Consider the following 21,903-nt stretch of genomic DNA (forward strand, 5'->3'; position numbering starts at 1 on the left):
ATGAAAAACGACTCATTTTACATTTTTTAACATACAGTATATTTAGGTAACATGATAAAATTGAGAGACTTAAACACCCTCGCAAAAAGCCTATAAGAAACTTATGGATCTTTCTCTAGGAATTATCGGTGTTTCACAGGCATGACGAGTGCTGAATAATTGCCAATAGATTTATGAGACAGGGGTGTTTTTCAGATGAGGGTTTTAGATCGATTGATTAGGGATAGTGCAGAAAAAGTAATTTATATTTGTATTATATGTTAACCATCTAGTAATCGACCGCCGAAGGCGGTTAATTTTCCGAGCTGTATACGGGTAAAAAAGTTGGATTCAAAATTTGTCACAACTGTGCTATCCTTTTGAATATTTTAAAATTTGACTCGCCCATTCTGCACGTTTTGCAGAAGTTTTTCGGTTAAAGGTTTGAGCAGCTGAGACAAATTTGAGATATTTGTAGAATCGCTTGTTTTCTGAAATGTGTGGCGTTTTACTACGGAGATAATAAAAGCATTTTTTCGGAGATAACGATGTTTATCATGAATAGATGAAAAACATGCTGTGGCGCCCTGCTAGGGAGATAAATGTTAAGTAAATGAAAAAACTTATTATTTACCAGCTTCTGATTCAAACCACAAGTGATTAAACAACTCAAAATATACTATACTAGCTCATCATTTCCACAGATTTCGTCAGGCATCTTACACATGTTTTTTTATAAGCATACAAAAATCCGAAAACAGGCTCAGAGATGCTTAGGTTCAAAGCTTAAGGCTGAAAAATGCTTGAGTGGATGCTAAAATCTAAAACAGGAAAAAAACATTTTTCGTAGGCTCAAGTAATGTTTGCCATATGCTTAATTTTTCCCCATATCTGAGCCTAGATATGCTTATAAGTGCAATGCTTATAAAAAATATCCATATTTTCAAGTTAAATCACGCAAACGAGAGTGTCAAAGTGGATCATTGTCTAAACCGATGAATTCTTCATCAAATTTAAGGCGGTCGTTATCCAGTGATGTGAGCACTGTTCTAGTTTTAGAATTGACGTATGGATGCTTATGTGTACAAAACTAGCTAATGTGATAGACTCTCCTAATTCGAACCTCTATAACTCGATTGCCTTCTTAACTTGATTTCTCGTCTCTTAACAATGCCTTATAAACCTAGACTCGAAATTTCAATTTCAAATTCAAATCGAGTTCAGACTTTTCGTTATATTTTCTGAGGAAAATATAGAAAAGTCTGAACGAGGAAAATATATAGCACATATTATACGAGTGAAAATGGTAGTTTTTCTCTCTAAGAAAGAAGTTTTCACGATTGTTTTTGGCTGTCGATTTTCAGAAAAGTGCGCTTTTTTGCTTCTGAAAATACATTTATTTGGTAGATCAAAAAATTTATAACGCATCCTCAAACAATATTTTTGTATTTACGCTCTCACTATTCATAAAGACATTTTTTGCGTTTATTTTTTAGTTTATAACCTCCATATACTATTTTATAACAAAAAGTTAGAAATAAAAATTGATAATCAAAACATTTTGAATTTTGTTTCTCTACTATGAATTGCGTGCTCTTTTCTCTCGAGGGTGCGAAAAATCACTTAGGTGCCTAATAAACTAGACTTGAGTCTACCTCTGACCAAGGAATTATTATAGACACTGGAAAAACAACTCGCTGATTTTTGCCAATTTCTCATGTACAAGCCTTGTCCGCAGTAATGACATTATTGTTCCCCCTCCTTCCGCCATTAACATGATTCTTCATAGCATTTTAATTGCATTTCACATCAAAATACACTTATCCAATTCCCAAATGAGACTTTAAGCTCTCCTCCGAGATTCAAATTCATCTAGTTAATTACTAATTATACGTCGTTATGACGTTTTAAAATGCGCGGAAGATGCAAAAACAAGCTATGTATAAGAAATTGAATATTGACACCAGAAATTTCTATAAACTTCAACCTCAAAAAATCCACCGTGCCACCACGTGCCACCAAAATATTTTCATACCACAGTGGAGCTCTTCTCAGAGAAATATTGGAAAGATATTCCCAATTCAAAATTTCGTGTCATTATAAGCATTTTGTTTGAATTTACTCGTCTGATGATGTTTTTCTCACACCAGATTTCATAAATGTATTCGTTTGGTATTCTAGCATTTATTTTCAAACTTTTGGCCAGCAAAAGTACGATCAGAAAAACTTTTTAGAAATAAGAGTATGAATCATTTTTCAAAATCAGAGTCTTTCGAGCCGCCATGACAGTTGTCCTTTGCGGACAAAGCTAGATCCTCGATTGTTTTCTTAAACAAAAGAAAGACAATACTTCGCTCTCCACCGTTTCATTCGATGTTTATCCAGAGTCTCTATAATAAATCCATGCTCTGACTGAACTTTGCTTTCTGATGATTTTGATGGCGCCAGACTAGACGTTCGCCATTTTGAATTTTTTCACTTTCGTTTTCGAAAATTATATCAAAACAATAAAATATATTCATAAAATAAAATCCTAACAATAAACTCAAGAATACCTCCTAACTTTGAAAACAATCGGTCCCTTGGTTATAGTTTTTCTATTTGTTTTTGTCCCAATCTAGTGGCATGTATTTGCTACTACCTCAAGCAAAGCCAAAAAATTAAGAGTGCCAAATTACACCGGGGGCCATCCAGTCTATCAGCTATAAGAAGCCCCTGGGCTGCTAATAAACGCACTCCTCCGTCCGTCTGTTAATTTTTCAAAGAAAGAAAGAAGACTCGCCTAATTTAATTGAGTAAATTATATTAAAAAACTACACAACGTTGGAAAGACATTTTTGAGGAGATGATACCTTTTCAGGCCTTATCATCGAAGTGACGTCAGCTCTTTAAAATCGTACATCAGCAGCAATGATTTCAAGTGATGTAGTGCCCCGCCCCCCCCAAAAAAAAGTCTGTGAAAGTCAACGCCCTCCCTGTACAATCGATAAAGTCGCTCTTTGTTTTTGAAACAAAGAGTAATTTCGAGTAATGATTTTACATCCCTTCTCACAGATCCGGTAGGATTTTTTCAGCCAGTGGGGATAAAAATAACGGACCATAACTCGATGAGGATTGATATTTCCATCTTTATATATAGCTGGGGATCTAAATTCCATTATTTTCGAGCCTGAAAAATCAGTGGTATGGAATCAATAGCACAACAAAAATTACTTAGTTGCTACCATAGTTACAACTGTGCATGATGAATAATGGATGAAATAGGTGCTGATTTTTATTCATAACTAAGTATCATTTTCATAAATTTCTTTAAAAAATCCAGAATATTACAATTGGTTTGAATCATGCCTTGCAAAAGATCATCGGGTGTGGGTAAAAATTTTAAATTATTTATTAATTCATTTATTAATATCTATTTTTATTTTTAAACAAATTCTGAAATTTTTGTTCATAGCCGATACATTGATATGTATATGTATGTATTTTTGTCAATTTAAAAATAATATTTCATAAAGTTCCAGTTAACATTGCAGTCTGTTTTACGCCTTACAGACCATCACCAGATGAAATATAATTTTCTTGAATTTATATTTATATTCCAATAATAAATAGCTTTTTAATAAAGCAGTAATTTTGAGAAATTGTCGCAGAGTAAAGTATTCATATAAATTTGAGACAGATTAAAAAGATGAGTTTGATGGGTAACACTCTCTTTGTTTACTTATTAACGGCTCTGGTGTCGACACAACGTCAAGTGACATTCACTGACGTACGTCAAAATAAACGAGTAGTCGCCGACATTATTGCCAGAATCACGACTTCAACTCAAAACCCTGTCGAATGTTTAAAATCGTGTATGACGAACAGTGTAAAGTGCAAATCCATCAATTTCAACAAAGAATTGAAAAGCTGTGAATTATTGGGAGCTAGTCTAAATACAGATAACGGTTTGGAAATTGAAATAAATGAAGGATGGACATATTACGGACCAAAGAATTATGATTTTGAGGTATAATGATGATTTGCAAAGAATCTTTCACTTCGAAGGTGAAAGTTTGCTTTTTCACAAATTATTGAAATCTATTTTTTTATCTTGAAGGCAGCTGAGTGAGTTGCTTTAAGGGGAAAACATTTAAGAAGGAGATTACACCTCTTCTGTAAGCCCCAAGGTCAGTTAAAACGAAATACAGTCTGATGTTCATGAATGATGGCCAAATTTTGAAATTTCTATGTTGAATCATCTTAATTTTTAGAATTCTTTGAATTCTAGGTATATGAAGATTGCCACAAACACCGTTTCGTAGATGGGAAAGAAATTTGTTGTGCTGGAGGAAAAAGAGGACCCAATTGTCAAAATCAAAGTAAGGAGAAATCAAACTCGTTTCCAGTCTCTTAGCTCAATAAGTTACATGATATTGTCGTATTCTTAAGACTTTCTCAAAATTTTAGAGTCAATTTTGAAAATTCTCATCTCTACCACTCCCTTTTTGACTGTCCCCATTCTGGAAAATTGTACTATTTATCATCTTCTAATATTGATAATCTAAGCTATATTCAATTGGAAACTGAAAGTTTATTGACTAATGATTAAAAAGTTGAATGCAAATTGTTACAATCATCTCCCCTCTTTTGAAGATACAACTAAACCCTCCCTTGTAAATAACCCTTCCCTTTTAAAGACTGCCCTTACTTTTCCTTTGCTCTATTGGGCTATTCCATTTTTAAACCATTATTGCGGTATTGGCGAACTTTTCCAAGGGGGCTATTAAAGGTTTCCAGGGGGTTCTCTCCTCATAAACTGACATTAATAGTTATTTTCCAGGCCCTTTTCTACAAAATTTCACTTTCCATGGGTGTCGACCCTTAATTTCAAGAGGATTAGTTTGCTATCCAAAATTCCCAGGGGTTAGTGAAAAAAGTTCGTCCAATACCCCTGTATAAACAATTTTATTTTTTGGAATAGCCCATTTTGGGGCCATTTTGAGAAGATCGCGCTTCCTTGATAGAAAAGGAGAAGGTTTCAACATGAAATTGTACCGTAACTTACGCATAACAATTCAAAAGTCATCTCAACAATCGAACGCTTTTTCTGAACACTGATTGTTTTTTTCGGCTCAATCGCATCATATTTTGAGTTTCAACCAATCAGATTGATTTGATTGTTAAGGGAACTTTTGAATTTTTATAGCTAAGTATGGTATTCTTGTTATTCAGCACTATGGTGCGCAGACAAATATCATGGCTTATGTCATTCTTCATCAAACGAAGTACAAACGAATGATAAAACATCCTTGGGAATTTTTCCATCTACCAATCAATGTTTCAAAGCTTGCAAAAGGTACGATCATATCTAGGCTACGTCATACCTTCCTTCGTTTCGAGCGTAAAACTCCTACTCTTCGGGCTATGAGCACTGCTTTTGTTTTGAATATTGAAATTCTCCAGATAAATCGCATGCGCACTGAGGTTTTAATGAAACAATAGAGAGTTTCGAAACCTAAGCCAATCAGCTGTGTTTTAAACATTCTTTTATTTAAAATCTCTATCGATAAACATCTTTTGTGAATGTTGTCTATTATGTTTAAACCTATTAATAAGCAATTCCCGGTGGGGGTCACTAGTGGCCGCCTATAGCAGTGCCTATAGACCAAGAGTAAGGCCTAAAAGCCTGGATCTGTCTATTGTGTAGACTAGATCATATCATTCTTATCTCAGTTTAAAATTACGTCTTAAAATTATTTTTTAATTTAATTAATCAGTTTAAAGGGACAAAAGTTAAAATGTAAACATTGCCCGAACCACGTGTCATTAAAGAGAACAATTAAAATCACGTGTCCAAAACAAACTTGTAAAACAATTGAAACAATCAAAATCAGCCATATTTGTTTTGATTTTTTTTTGACATGTGACATTTGTTTTGATTTTGTATCCCGCTGCATACGGTTGGTTTACAAATTTCGTCAGTACTTTTATGTCCCTTTAATGTCTTTAATTTCATGCTAAGTTGGAGCTACCTGTTGACAGAAAAACAGTCAGGGTGTAGCCAAGTAATCATCAACTTTTGTTTTGGAAGGGGGTGAGTTGGCAAAGATTTTATCCTCGTAAATGTAACGCCGCTAGTGTATTTTTCTGGCGATTTCGACAGACTTGTGTTCACAAAAAAATTCATGAAAACAACACAAAATTTCTGAAATACTCCACTTTCAGAATGACATTTAAGTCTTTTCTTTATTCTGAACTTTTAGTCATATCAAAAGAAATTACCAAACAGTATGGACGGCTTGTGAAGCAAATGAAATCCTTCAAGGATACGAATGTCACATTTTCTCCAGTTATGTTCGATATGGCAAGGAAACAAACAAAGTTGGGCTTTACTATGCATCATGTTGGATCTTGAGGAAGTGTCTTGAAAGAAGCCATAGTAAGCACTTTTAAAGCATCATCGCTTTCACAAAATTTTATTTACTATATCTGTGTCAAAAGTATACGTACAGTATATTGCCCCCAAAACGGTGACGGACCCAAAACGTAGGTCGTTATTAAAATGAGGATTCTGACCTTTAGATTTATCAAAATTAGACAATTTTTGTTCATTTTGAAAGAATGATGGTTATACTTAAAAATGAGTATGTTTTTGATGGTTTGAAACAGATCCAAAATAACATATTTGCGTCGGAAGGAAATATTACAGCACCAAAATTTGATAAAAATTGCATTTCACTCTAACTCCTTAGATATTGAAAAGTAATTTACATAATAATATAACCAAAGATTAATATTATTTAAATTTTTTTTCGCTCGTTCAGTAAAAACGGCAAATTATGTCATTTTCTTCCAAAATATAGGAGAGAAATAACTTTAAAGCTTAATATTTTCAGTTTCAGTTGACTTGTTTTTCTGAAATTTCCACAGCATATTCCACACACGAATGGAACATTTCTAAAAAGAAATTTGTTTTCAGAAACTTGATAAAGACCTCGTTCAATCAAGATTGTCATTTTGAAAATTTTTAAACTTTCAGTTTGTACTTTGCATCATCGAAAATCTTGAAATATTTTATAATAATCATAATTTTACATCCATCAGGTCGTAAATTTAAGGGAAAACAAAACTATAATTTGATTTTTCATACACCTACATTTTAGGGGCCCCAAACTTGCGTTTTAACAACCAAGGGTATACTGTAAAAATTTTATCAAACAAATTTATGCCCAAAACCCTCTAAAATCACATTTCCAAACTATGGTAAAAAAATTGCAAACCTACGTTTTGGGGGCCATTAGAAAAAGCTGCCTATCTTTAAGCGATCGAAAAATATTGTTGAAATTGAAAATTTTGAATAAGAACTTTCGGGAAATAAAGTAGCGATGTTAAGTTTTGCGTGCAGCAAATATTTTTGTAAAACATTTCCTCTGTATTCGAGAAAAATTTTAGATTTGATCGACGTTTTGGGCACATACCGTAGACACTTTATTTTTTAACAACTTTGCAATGCTATATTAAAAAGCTATACACTGCGTTGGAAAGATAATTCCAAGGAGAATAATCTAACATGAAAGATTTTGAAATTGAAAAAGAAAAATGAAGATGGAAAAAAAAAGATTTCTTCTACTGGTTTAAAAATCATGACATTAGACTATCTACTGGCGTATAATTTTTTGCTAAATTTTGAGAAATTATCAAAAAAGTGTCCCCTTTTGAGACAACCTTATTTTGGGATTTGGAGGTACAATATCTAGACCCCCGGTAATTAGCCCCCCATTTATTAGAATTTGAAAATTCTTTCAATCTCACCGTTTATTAGCTAGGCACCTGAGAGTACCGTCATTCTTCTAATTTAATCCGTCCTCTAATTAGTACGAATTAATTATTTTGGCAAAATGAAATAATTTATCTAACTCTAATTATTAGTACGAGTCCATGATCACGAATTTCTGATTTTCCTCTAATTTAGTACGATAAAGGTCAAATTTTCCTCTAATTATAGTACGAATAGTAAAAATAAACGAATTTTTTTTGTTTCAAAGACACTTTCTTTTTTAAAAAAACATGAAAAATTTTTATCTAATCTAATTTACAAATCAAATGGATCGTCTTCAGTCAGATCGTCTCCACTGTCTAGGATGATACCAGCTGATTTCATTTTCAAAACGGTCAATGCAAAACTTTACAGTCAAATGAGAGAGAAAGTTCTCAAGGAACTGGAAACTTTTGAAGAAAAGAGAAAAGTTGGTCAAAATAAGAGTTTGAAAAAGAAAGAAAAAATAAATAAAAAGTACCAAAAAGTGTGTTTTTAATTTTTCAACCCCTAATTTAATACGATTTGATATCTCTTTTACTCTAATTATTAGTACGACAATCAACGTCAATTTCCAAGGTATTTTATTTCCTCTTATTATTAGTACGACCCCTTCAAAATAATTATTTTTTCCGGAGGATTAAATTAGAAGAATGACAGTAAGGAACTTGGTCCAAGGTTGATCGAAAGTCCTACGTACCGTTATAGTTTCTTTTTTCTTTTTCTTTACAGCAACCAGCTGCCATTTCGCTAAACTCAAATTCCATTCAGATGAAGGCCACATCTTAGCGGATACAGTAACTAAGAGTTACCGTTTTAATTGTAAAAAACATTGTATTACGTTACGAAGAACTACCAATTCTTCAATTAATGCAGTTAAATACAATCCGCAAAACAAGTAAGTACTGCATTCATTCTGGGAGGTGACCCATTAATTTTGAAAAGCTGTGATGAAAAGAAAGAGTGAACTACATTTTTAATCTGTGTGTTACATCCAAATTTCCAATAGTTATTTTAGTACGTAAAAAAAAAGTTATTACAGACTCTCACTTATTCGAACTTATTATTCGAATCTTTCTATAATTCGAACTTTTTTCCAGTCCCCGTCAAAGGGAAACTAGCCTATACTAGATGTCATCCGCGACTTACACAATTAACGTCTATTCCACTTTGCGACTTTTTCAAATGAACAATTTTTCGGGGTCCAAACATTCGATTTTTGACGTCACTTTAAACTTTCGAACTCCTGCAGAGTAGCAAAAATATCGAATTTGCGTCAGAACACTTTAAAGGCTTCTATTTCTCGAAAATCGTCAACGTGGACTTCACTAAGAAACAAGATGCAAAATCCCGGTTTTTAGTGAGGTGCTTGCTAAGGAGAAACCCTCATAAAATAATTTTTATAATTCAAATCTCTCTGTAATTCGAACAAAAGGTATTCCATGTTTGAGTTCGAACTAGCGAGAGTCAGCTGTGCTATTTTATTAATGTAACATTGCAAATGTGTCAATGAGACGAGTTTATAACCATGGTTACCTTTTTATAATCGACTGTTTTTTATGGGGAGAGGTGCGGTACTAGAATTGAGTAATGCTGGGTATGTGCCAGAGAACAAGTGAATAAAACACCCCTGTGTCACAGACCCGCTAGACCCTAGTCCCCACTGGAAAATTTTCCCTAAGCTTCGTCCCCGTTGGAAAAAATACTTTCAGCCCTACTGGGAGATCAACTTGGATTTCGTCCCCACTGAATTTTTTGGGCTCGGAATGATTGAATTTCTATCTCCAATGAGGTAAAAACTTGCACCTAGACTGGGAGACCGGGATGTAATAAAATAGAGATTAAAGTAAACCTCGCCAAAAATTTCGTTCTAACAAAAGTGCATCTATTTTATTTTGACTTTGTCTTAATTAATTTTCAAGTAAATGTTCTTGTATGATACTCGTTGGTAATGGAGATAGCACATTTAAAGTTGGCGACAAGCGAGAATCGTGTGTCATTCGAGATGAAGATTGGGGAGTGAAACACGCAGGTAATAGCAGTTGTTGGATTCCAACACACTAGGGATGTGTAGATGGATTTCTCCCAATTCACTACCTTTGACCAGTCAGTAGACAAGGATTCGCTTCAACTTCTAGCCAGTGGCAGTTGAGTCCTCGGATTTCACATTGACCCGTAGCTCAATGGTAGAGCAAATACCCGTGAATGGCATGGTTGTGAGTTCGATCTTCGCCGGATCTGTTGGTTTTCCAATGGTTCTGGTGGCTGGTCAAAAGACAACATGAGAGCGACTGTATTCACTTAACCATTATTTAAAAGCTGGATCAGTCCAATAAAAATCTTGATAAAGCTGGGTTTCCATTCAACGAGCGAGCAGTGACTTCTTTGCCCCAAAATAAATACGTTTTTTGAGCAGTCTACTGGTCATCAGCTACACTAAAAACCAATCAAAGCTATTCTTTGAAAGTCTTATAAAGTCAGCGCTATTCCCATGTGCTTTCGCCTTGTACTTGACCCATTTGATATAATGGATGACACTGTTTAATTCATTGTGGTTTCCAGAAATGTTTGTTGGGAAATCCCCCCCATATTTTTGAGACAGGGGTATACATTGAGTCTTTTAAAAGGCACATAGCATTGCAAGGATAGCACTTTTCAAGGCATTTTATAGCGAAAATGGGTCCTTAATGTTTTCTTCCATCAACTTTTTTCCCAAAGGGCCTCAACGTGAGGCTCTGAGTATGTTAAACCTTATAAAATTCCGCTTCCAACGGTACCAAGAAAGTTTACGCGGAATTTATTTCAAGGTCAACTTTTATTTCTGCCAGTCTGTAAGTCCATTTTTGTTGTTTTGAGAAAGTCGACTTTAAATAATTCTTCCTTAAATCCTGAAAAACCATTAACATTTGAAATATTTTTGTGTTAAAAAAGCCTTGGGTCCATAATTGTTTCCACACTGGTTTTAATTCTTATTTTTTTAAAGCTTAAAATTAGGCCACTTTAGGTTTGGTTTTTGATGGATTTAAGCCAAAAAGATGATAAAAATGGGTGTAAATCATCGGTATGGTCATAACTCAATTTTCCAAAAAATGGACTTAAAGCTTTTTTATTTTGATGCGACAATATGTGCATCTTGGGAGGGAGCAAGAACTGAAATAAGAAAAACAATTTTTTCAACTATTTTAGAAGGCTTATCAGCTGACAGCCCAGGAATATCTTGCCAACAATTAAAACACCGACATCCGGAATATCAAAGTGGGTATTATTGGGTATTCTATAAACAAGAATCTACTCAAGTGTTTTGTAAAATGACCGACAATGAGGGCTGGATGATGATCGGTCATTGGAAGTTGGATGCAAATAGCGATAACAATGCAAATACGTATGATTTGATTAAAGCGTCTGCAGAAAACATGCCCTTGGATATCACGGAGAAAAACAGAGCGTATGGCTTGAGAACATTGAGCCGTTTTCATGTCGCAAATGAGTTGACAGAAATCCGAATAGTTTGTTCGAAACCATCCCACGGACGAAAGATCGATTTGATCATAAAGAATGAACGTTATTTCATGAAGTAAGTGTTAGTGTTCAAAACCTTTAAAAGATTTTTCGTCTAAAGGCCGGTCTCCACTATCGCGCGAAATGGGCGACATTTTTTTCCTTAAAGGCTCTGCTCATAGTGAAAAATCTATTTCCGAATTTGAAGATAAAACCTTATGTTTAAGAACAAACTTCTTTTGAAAAAATTAATTTAAGTAATTACATCATGAGTAATTAAGGAATAAGTGTGGCATGGACCTTGATAAAACGTCATAACGACGCTATTCATATACTTTTCACAAAAAAAGCCTAATCTCCTTGAGGAAATCATTTTATTGTTTCAAACTGTTTTTAAGTTAATGACAAATAATTTCTTTATTTAGATTTTTTCGGAAAAATTTTCTATTTGGCTGCATCCCAAGTTATAGCTGTTTTCGTATGGAAATTTAGTGGAGAAAATTGCCAAAAATGAGGTTTTTTGGAGATTTTAAAAGAAATATACTTCTACAAAAATTTTCTGAAATTATATTTTTTAGATACTAAATAGATACATCACCTGAACCAAAAAAAATTCCAAAATGTTTGATTTTTACTGAGATTAGGGCTTTGAAAGGTGAAATACTCTTCTTCGAAAAACTCTTCGTTTTCTTCTTCATTCAATTTTTTCATTTCAACTTTTCGATTTTTAAATTTTAAAATAATAGGTTTAACAGGACATATAAAAAAGTTATACATTAATCTTTTTAAAATGCAGAAATTGCCATTTAGTTGGTCTAAAATCGAAAAATTCAACTTTTTTTTGGTTTGCCTGAAACTTTTTTATGATGTAATATTTAGGCAAAAAAGGTTGAGAAAAAAAAAAGAAACCAATATGAACACACTCGAACGAAAATCATACCGGAGTGAAACGGAACAGTAACGTGTGAACATGGTCTTAAATAAGCGCTGATTGAAAATAGAGACAAAAAAGCAGACAAGCAACCCCTATTTTGCTTCACCCTCTTCAATATAACATTTACTACTGAATAATTTCACATTTTTCTGTAGTTCATACACTGGAAACGGTATTAAGCAAATGTCGATGTGTTCTCCTAACACTGGTATATCACCCAACATTGTACGATTCCTGACCGACGATACGTCACTAATGATGAGTACAAGTTGTTCATCATTAATAGTACAGGAACAAATTGGAAGCGTTTTTACATACCCTATTTTTGTTTATGGCGCATATCATGTTAACGTTAACCAGGTAACCCGTTTTGAGTGCGATGATCATTTGGGAGAACAAATTGGTGAATGGTGGTTTTATATGCGCTAAGATGGAGAACAAAATATATGAACATAAAGCCCCTCCTTCACAGAGGCATAGCTACTACCGGCCCTCGATCCGCCACCGCCCATATTCGAGCTTACGCCAGTAAAGATATATAACGACAAAACCTTAATAGTAAATGTCGACTTAAAATTATATGGTAATAAATGTTATACTCCGGCTGGTGAAATGTTGAAACGTATTGCATCAATGTTTTTTCGTGATGATCTGTTTTATTTCTCCGTAAATCTTATCGCATTTTCTACGACAGTAGCTTTGTAGAGAAGCTAACTAAAATCTAAGAAAATTACAAGGCTTTAAAAATGATTATAGTTTGAGAAATAATATTTGCCAAGCGTATTTGAGTTCGTTATGTTATGTTCAGTTTTGTAATTTCTGCGCCAATTTTTTTATCTCTGCGTAGTTTTGTAATTTTGAACTGCACAATATTGTAATTGCACTCTTGCAAAAATTAAAAAAACCTTTTCGAAGCAGTTTGTTCTTATTTTATGTGATTTAATAAATCAGTATAATCGCACGGTGAGTAATTCTTTCTTATTTGGCGCGCCTTCAAAGAGAGCAATTAATCGTTAATCACACTCTCGATGCCGTGCCAATGTGCACAAAATTGATTTAAATGTTTTTTCTTACATTTTTTTCATCGAACGTTTTAATTGCATTCGAATTTCATTTTATGAGAAAGAAAATCTATAAACTTTAATAAAAGAAAAACGTAGATAGAAGAAAAAATATAAAACTTTCAGTGTAATTTACTTTCCTAACGGGGAAAAAGTAGTGAAACAAGTAGTGCGATTAGCTCGTAATCACATAATAACTCGTAAAATTCGAAAATTGCACTCGTGATTTTTTTGTTTCGAATTTTCCTCGTCCTTTCGGACTCGGAAAATTAATAGCAAAAAAAATCACTCGTGCAATTATTCTCGAATTATTCTCGTTATCATGTGATTACATATACTAATTATCAACTTGCAGAGCTTGTATTATTTCCAATGTCGCAATACTGAGTTTGTTTTTTTTACCGGCTGTTTCGAAAAAAAGTGTACAAGTTTGAAGGATTTCGAGAAAACTAAAAATGTTAAAAATATAAACTTTTCACTATCAGAAAGAGGAAAGGCTAACAAGAATTTTCTCACAACCTCACTTCAAATTTGTAAACTTTTTTTTTAAACACCCAGTATAATTTGCATATATATTGTAAGGAAAAGTTAGGTAGATTTTTCTTCAAAACTACAAATTACTAAAAGTTCACAAGGCCGTGCATAATAAAGTTTAAGGGCTCTGACCACAGTGAATTTTTAATATTTGCCACTTACAAAATGTAAAGTTCTACTTGATATAGCCCACGAAACTGTGGCATGTTATACATTTTCTGTTAGGCCAATTATCCGTGAGTCTGAAAACTTAAGAATCGCAATGAAAAAATTTGATGAAGAAGAAAATGAAGACTTTTGCGAAGAAGAGTATTTAAACTTTGAAAAGCTTATTTTCGGCGAAGAGAAAACAATTTGCAAATTTGTTTGCGCTAGATGGTGTATCTTTTACCGAACTAAAATTAATTTTTCGGAAAATTTTTCTAAATGCTTATTTGCTTCAAAATCTTGAAAATAGTGCTTTTTGACCAGTTTTCGATCCCAATTTTTGATAGAAAAACAGCCATAACTTTTTACAGTATGCATTAATATAGAAAAATTTTCCGAAAAATTTAAAACAGTTCAATTTTTTGTGGACAGTTTGAAAAAACTTCGAAACAAAAAGGTTAATTACCCATTAAAACTTGGCACTTTTTATAAAAGAAGGTGCTGCAACATATCATTAACGTCTTTCTTTCCGTTGCCCGTCCGGCTTTAATGACCTTAACCGTACTCGCTTCTACTTGCTTCGAGCCTGATGATATAACAACGATTATACAAGAACGCAATCAGTACAGTAAATTTTTAAATGTACTTAATTCGGAGTTTGGTAAAAAAAACTATTTTTATCTTTTTGAGGTACTTAGTTTGGCGGTAAGCCAATTTTGAGAATTTCGGCAGGTACTGCCGTTACTGTTGGTTTAGCAAAATTTCACTAAACCCGCCAAATCTAAAAAATATCAGAGGGGATGCGTTCAGCCTAAAACATCCCCCATAAATTTGTGGGACCTAAATAAAAATGTCAATGAAATTTCTGTTAATCTTCTACAGGCTCTTTTTGGAATATGACAAAGAAATGAAAATTACAACCAATGATATAATTAAAGGGTCATTTTCATAGCACGTACTTCATAAAGTAAGGCTTGTAAATAACCTGGAAACTGTGATTCTGATAGCACTCCCGAAAAGACTGATACGATTGCAAATGGATCTGGGTACGCGATTGAATAACCTCATGGTATCTTTTTACCTGCTCCGTTACCTCTTCAAGGCAAGGATTATGTTAAAGATTAGCTGTATATCCCTTTCCGTGCCCATGTCGACATATGCCGACATGCGAGATTTCGATTTCTTTGCCGATGTCGGGATTTGCCGACATGGGCACTTTCCATTTCTTTGCCGCAAAATTTAACACTTCTAAAAATATTTTGTATTAGATGGTTTGAAATGAAAAAAGATAATAGTTAAAAAATTTTCTATGTTGAAAAATAACTATTCTACAACGTTCAACTTCAAATTATAGTCCTTGGCTACTACTTCATATATCATTCAGAAAATTAAGTGAAAATCGTGACCTTTTGCCCATGTCGGCATATGCCGACATTGGGCAAATAGGTCGAACCTGTGGTCCCTTATACTCACACCATGACTTTGGATAAGAATGCTGAATTTCAATGCCAAGCTAAGTGGAGTATAAAAAGGCGAAAACACACATGTCTGATGTATTTAAATACTTTTCTATCTTCTATATGCTTGTTATTTTCGTACCAACTGTACTAATTGCGTATCGTATAGCTTAATTAGTTAGTTACATATGAGAGATCTTAAGTTTCATCAAATTCGAATGGGTAGAGGTTAATACAATTATTTCTAAACCTTTGAAAGAAAACTGAAACATGGTACCCCAAATTTGGGGTAATTTTGCGGAAAGGAATTTTATACACGATGTGCATCCTCTATATCAAACCATCTCAGAGGGGATGTGTGGTGTTTAAGACTCCAGCGACAAGGCCGTATTACAATTTAGTCTCCGCACGACGAATCTATATATTAATACGCTTAAACGTGTGTGTCTACAACGTCCTGTAAAAAGTGTTCGAAATTCTAACAAAGCTCTAAAAAGCCTCTTCTTCACGGCGTTGAACCATCGTCTCTTTGCACCCCATGCAGTTTTCCTACCACTAGACTAACTTTGAGACGCCAGTATACTATTTTCTTTACAGCAACCTTGGAGCTGGATGGGTTAAAATCAACCTTCTTCACAAATATATTTTTTGCATTAGAAGATTCCTTATTCAAATGATCTTTAAAACTTTCTGTTTACTATAGCGGCTCCCTATCACTTTCAAAACTTTTCAAAGTCTTTCAAAGTCATACTCTCGAATGTCCAGCCACGATGGCCAGCCACGATGGCTAAAAAGATCGAAAATATAATTCTTCTAAGCCAATTACTTAATTGTGGTTAAAAATTACAATGCAATGTTATCTTTTATCTATTTTTTTTCATTAAATGAAAATCGTATCACTATTTCAGCAGCTATATTTCTTCCTATAGAGATTTTTTATATGTATAGTGATTCGCTGGATTGGGACACGCAGCGTGCGACGCTGCGCATACGGCTAGTTGTAATTAATAGGCGACCAAGTCGTTGCGTATTTAGCTTCAACTTACGCCTGCATTTGTCTCACTGCGTTTACTGAGTACAAACCAGTGCCCCGCGGAAATTTATCTTTTTTTATAATCACTCTTATCCCGCGTTCCTGTGTTTCATGACATTTACTAGTCTATACTTACCGTTAATTTTTGGCAAGGTGTTCGCTAACAGAATATCTGTCTGTCTTTCTGAAATCTTCAGGATTAGTGTGGAGATTTTAAAAACTTGCTCCTTTATTTTGTCAATTTTTTTACTTCTATAATTTTGTATCTTATTAAGGCTTGTATTCTCGTGAAGTCAGGCAAAAATGAGTTGACATCGAAAATGGTTCCTGCCGTTAGGCGCGTGCGGTGTGAAAAGTGATAAAGGAAGTGAAAGATCTGCTAATGAATCAAGGGACGGGACCGATTTGAAGATTGGAAATCATAAAATGGGGAAATAAAATTTCATAATTTTTAAGGGAGTTTATTTATATAATATATTAACTTTATCAAGTAGAGACCTTTTATAGTTTTGCTGAATAAGAATCGTGAAAATCAAGTTTGAAAATAATGAAAAAGTAATAAAAAAAGTGATAGAGAATAAATTAAAAGGAAAAATTTTTAACATTGTAAATTTGAGATCTATTTTCTTTTGAAGGGAGAAATCTACCCTGATTTTTTTCTGATTATTTGAAGACTAATTAATTCGCTGTTAAATTTTCTTAATATTCTATAATTTGATATGAGCAGATTTAGAGGGGTGTATAAAATGACGTTTGACTGTGAAAAATCCAAAGTTCAATACAATGTACAATAAATTAGAAAGATATGAGATAATATTTTTGTTTGAAAATAAAATGAACCTAGATCAAACGAAATTTTACCCTTGATAGCCCCATAAAAACATATGTTGTTTTCATAATTAAAACGAAGTTGAGATATTTTTAGTAAAGTTTATTGGGTACAAAAAAAGAAGACTTTTCAATCGCTTTTAGAAAAATGGTTTGATAATTTTCCCTGAATGTCCTAAACCAGATAAACTATGGCTACTCAATAAAGTATAAATTTTGGCGGGTTTAGTGGATTTTGGCTAAAGAAATCCGCATAAATAAACACAGTACCTTACCAGACTTCAAATTAAGTACATTTAGAAATTTATACAATAAACATAACATTGATTTTGGTAGTATACAAAATTATTTCATTGCTTTACAAACTTCCAAAATTTCAAAATTTTTGTAACTTTACCAAGGTTTTGAAAATTTTATGTTCAATTTTTCATTTGTTCCAAGAATTCGAGCTAATCTGTGTCTTTTTTTTCTATTTCCATTTCTATTTCCTATTTCCATATTCGTCGACCAACCGACCCTCTTCTTTGGGTAGCTAAGGAATGATAATTTCACGAAATTCACTTTCTGCAAAAATTGTCATTTTAATTTCCCGCTTTTTTCAACATTTTGCAGTTAGCCAAATTTTAATGAAAAATTTATAACTATATCACAGTAATGGCTTACTGTCCCTATTATTAACCTGGTCATTCATAGTCTATCCCCCGGTGAAAAAATCCCAATCTCACTAAATTCTCCGGATAAATTTTGAGAATCATTATTAGTTCTACCCCCATACTAATCAAATTATTTAGGTAATTACATTTTTTTTGCCTCGTTTGCAATCAAAATATTTTACATCAGTTTAAACATTTGTATCAGTCCCAAAAAATTCTCACCTTACAGAGCAAACAGAAAGAGGAGTCGTTGTGTATCGTGTCGAGTAGAAAGAGTGGAGGTTCGAAACCGAGAACCCATAACTTTTTTAGCTTAGCCTTTTTGCAGGAGCCTTGGACTTGGACCAGAAAAAACATTTTGAAGCAAAAGTTCTAGAACGGCTAAGAATCTCGCTTAACGTAGCGTAGTACGGAAATGAATTTTCTGTCCCGGGGGGGGGGCACTCGATTTCTTAAAGACGACATGTGCCGCCAAAAAATTGCCTTTCAGAATGTGTAGTTTGATTTCATGTCTTATTTTGGTGAAGACACTCCCTTTTCACAGACCCGGTGGGATTTTATCTGCCAGTGGGGATAAAAGAGACGGACCGAAACTTACAGTGATCTAGTTATTTTCAGCGGGGACAAAAGCTAGAGTATAATTTTCCAATGGGGACGATATTTTGGCCAACTTTTCCAGTGGGAAGGGTTCCAAGTGGGGCTGTGAGAAGGAGGTGTGTGAAACTTCCTGAAAATGCTGTCCGGAGATTCATTGGAACTTTTTTGATAAAGTTTTTGCCATTTGGTGTCCCATCAGAAAGTGTTTCGAAAATAAGCTAATTTTTCTCGAGGGAAAAAGGGGATAGAGCAAACTGAGTCAGAAGACACAACAGGCTTAGAGCGTCCACACGTGCGAGACGCGCGCCGGATCATTGTACAAAAAAATCACTAAAAATATTGATTTTGATCAGATTTGAATATATATTTTATTCACAAAAAATGAAACAGTGTTTTAATCCTTTATTGACTTATCTAATTTATAATTCTTTCAAAAAGTCGAACATTTTTGATTTTTCTTCATCTTCATTTTATCAAAGAGCAAAGTGGACATTTGTTTGAATTATTTAAGTAATTATTAACATCAATCATTATAAAAAGCAGCGGTGATTTTATATAAAAATATTAAAAAAATATAAAAAGAGGGAATATTGGTTGGAATATAATAAAAGCCTACCCTCATTAAACAGCCTCACATTCAAGAGTTAATCAGATAGACTAATATTTAGTTACATTAATTAATCGTTTCAATAAAGAAATAAAATCGAACTCTCTCTCTATAATTTTTGTTTGTGACGTTTTATTTTCAAATTTCAAGTTCATTAGTTTTTCATTAAGCCTCTTTTTCTTTTTTTGTTTCCTTCTGCCCTGCTAGAGCCAACCAAATCTAATGTAAAAGAAATCTCTTAACATTTCTACACAAGACACCTGCTTAAAAACTTTCCAGAGAGAAACACTGTGAAAATTGCTGTTAAAATTTTGTTAATTTAATGTCTAAATAAACTCTGTAAGACGGGAACTCTCTACATTATTTCTCTTTTTCTTTCTTTCCATAAAACAATAGACAAAGAGACTGGGATCTAGTGGTTCATGGGAATATAAGATAGCTGCGTTTGGTATTTTAGGAATCAATTGCGTAGATTGTAGAATAGATGGTTAATTACTCCTTCGCTAAGGCTTACAATAAAAAGCTGTATTTTGTGGTCCGTGGTTAAAAACTCGTCACATTTTTGACTAAAAATCTCCGATAACAGACTCTTTTTTTTCTGTGTGGAGCTATCATCATGTTTCCTTGGTCAACGGCAACTTCAATGTGTAAGAATTTTATTCATGTACCCTGTATTTAAATTTTTACCATAATCTCTCGTTTACTTTTAAGTTTAATTCATTTTACCTTAAGGGAATAAATTAATGCGAGAATAAATTAATGCAGAATAAATTAATGCGCATTGGCCCTAATTCGCATTATTTAATTCCGCAATTCCTAACATTGGTCAATTCGCATTAATAAATTCCGCATTTTAAATAATTTTGCTGTGATTTTATCATGAATAAAGTTTAAAATGTGGCTCATTCGTATTAATTAATTCCGCAAAACATGAAATTTTTGAGGTGTCATTCGCATTAATTTATTCCGCATTAATTTATTCTCGCATTATTTTATTCCCTTTTTAGTCTTTTTTAGTGAAAACGAGTGCATACTTTAGAGGACGGATTTTCTTTGGAAATTGAAAATATCTTTAACTTTTTCATCTTTCATTGAAGGTCATTCCAGTTGTTGTGATGACAAACACCTACATTCTCCGACATCAACATCCGTCATTGACGACGAATATTACTCCATGTGTCGTTCAAAACAACGTCGTAATCGCACAACTTTTACTAAGCAACAATTAGAGGAATTAGAGCTTACCTTTCAACGTAAACATTATCCAGACATTAACACGCGTGAGGCTTTAGCAGAAAAAATTGGCATAACGGAAGCTAGAATACAGGTAATCTTTTCATCGCTGAAATTTCTCAGAAAGTGTCATATGCATGTCTAAAGCAGATAAAACACCACCTTCTAGACTTTTCAGGAATAGTACCAAAACTATATAGCTGTAAACTCTATGACCTGTTTGAAGTCTGAAATTCAAAAGGAAAAAAAACACAGAAATATTTCTAATCTTTGAAATACAGTGAAGTGAAAGGAAAGATCATTTTGATGTAAATTCTATTTCACTGTTTTATAGGTATGGTTTCAGAACCGACGAGCAAAATGGAGAAAACTTTCATCTGCTAAACAAAAACTGATTCAAAAGAACGTTCAATTACGAACACATACCACAGAAAACAACTCTGATAAACCACCATGGTTTACTGGCATCCCAAGACCTCATAGTCTACAAAACGAAAGCGAAAGACATCACCCTCATCCAGTCACTTTACTACCAAGATTGATCTCAGACGAGGTACTTTCTTCTAAACACGCTAGATATTCGGAACGTATGCACACCCATTATCATTTCCGAGGACATCATGAACCCTCTTCAGCCGAGATCAGCCACGTTCGCGGGGCCAGAGACCATGAAAAGTATTTCTCACATTCACCACCGCTTTTCATCAAACATCATCACCGCCATGCAAAGCTTCCATCTCCTCAACCATCCCCGTCATCCGATCGTGTTCATAGATCTCCCGATATCAAATCCGAATCAGAAATAGAACACAGTCCTAAAAATCCAATTTTCTACCCGTTTTCAACTCGCCAATTAGCGTGCCCCTGTCGCTCTTGTTACTTAAAATACGTCGAATCAACGTACGCTGCTAATCATGAGAAATTCGATCGGCGGCACCGAGACACTGATGACGTCATACTTCGACGTGATGACGTCGCATCACGTCATCATGATGACGTCACTTTTCTGAAAGACGAATTATGGAAGGAAAGAGAAGCAAAGAAAAGTCCGGCTTCTTCCATCTTTTCGAAAAGTCCGGACAATATTAAAACAGAACCGATTGATCACCAGTCTTCTTTCGAAGGAAATGATAGTGTTGAATAATCAGTGAACATTATATCACCCATGCGCTCGAATGACTCGTTCCAGTTCGTTTTAAAAAACAAAACGAAAATCGAGACAAAAGGCCGAGAAGTTCGTCTCTCAAGCTGTTAATCTATTTGTTTTAAATGATATTCGCCAGAAAATTCGATATTTATTTTGGAATTAGAATTATATTTTTATAGATCATTAAATTTGAAAAAATTTGATAAAAAACAACGTAAAACCATTGTATTTTATTTACTAGTACGGCCTTAAGCTCCTCCAATTATATGACTTTCACTTTCAGTGCATCTCACTGGACACGTTAAACTTTTAAAAATGATCGGTTTTCAATAGAACACTTAAGACTAGAAGATAGCACATAATATTCTTCTTTGATTAAAACTCATTTCAAATATAT

At 33.7% G+C, this 21,903-nt stretch overlaps 2 protein-coding genes across 3 annotated transcripts; both read left to right on the forward strand.

The window, feature by feature from the left end:
• Positions 1 to 3,641: 3,641 nt before the first annotated feature.
• Positions 3,642 to 13,168, forward strand: LOC136802456 (uncharacterized). 2 transcript variants are annotated; one of them, XM_067059186.1, is made up of 8 exons: positions 3,642 to 3,988; positions 4,250 to 4,340; positions 5,194 to 5,317; positions 6,225 to 6,400; positions 8,510 to 8,675; positions 9,700 to 9,809; positions 10,964 to 11,351; positions 12,365 to 13,168. In XM_067059186.1, exons 1-8 carry the CDS (start codon positions 3,668 to 3,670, stop codon positions 12,636 to 12,638), a joined length of 1,650 nt encoding a protein of 549 aa, XP_066915287.1. In that variant the 5' UTR covers positions 3,642 to 3,667; the 3' UTR covers positions 12,639 to 13,168. The 2 variants fall into 2 exon arrangements, with proteins under 2 accessions (XP_066915287.1, XP_066915288.1); XM_067059187.1 differs by having other exon boundaries at positions 3,979 to 4,026.
• A 6,412-nt stretch (positions 13,169 to 19,580) lies between these two features.
• On the forward strand, positions 19,581 to 21,636 carry LOC136802457 (retinal homeobox protein Rx-like). Its single transcript, XM_067059188.1, has 3 exons — positions 19,581 to 19,773; positions 20,224 to 20,453; positions 20,694 to 21,636. The coding sequence occupies exons 1-3, from the start codon at positions 19,743 to 19,745 to the stop codon at positions 21,501 to 21,503; spliced, it is 1,071 nt and encodes a 356-aa protein (XP_066915289.1). The 5' UTR covers positions 19,581 to 19,742; the 3' UTR covers positions 21,504 to 21,636.
• Positions 21,637 to 21,903: the final 267 nt, after the last annotated feature.

This window comes from Clytia hemisphaerica, unplaced genomic scaffold (genome assembly GCF_902728285.1).
Source record: "Clytia hemisphaerica strain Z4C2 unplaced genomic scaffold, Clytia hemisphaerica genome assembly, whole genome shotgun sequence".
In the NCBI taxonomy this organism is placed as follows: Eukaryota; Metazoa; Cnidaria; class Hydrozoa; order Leptothecata; family Clytiidae; genus Clytia; species Clytia hemisphaerica.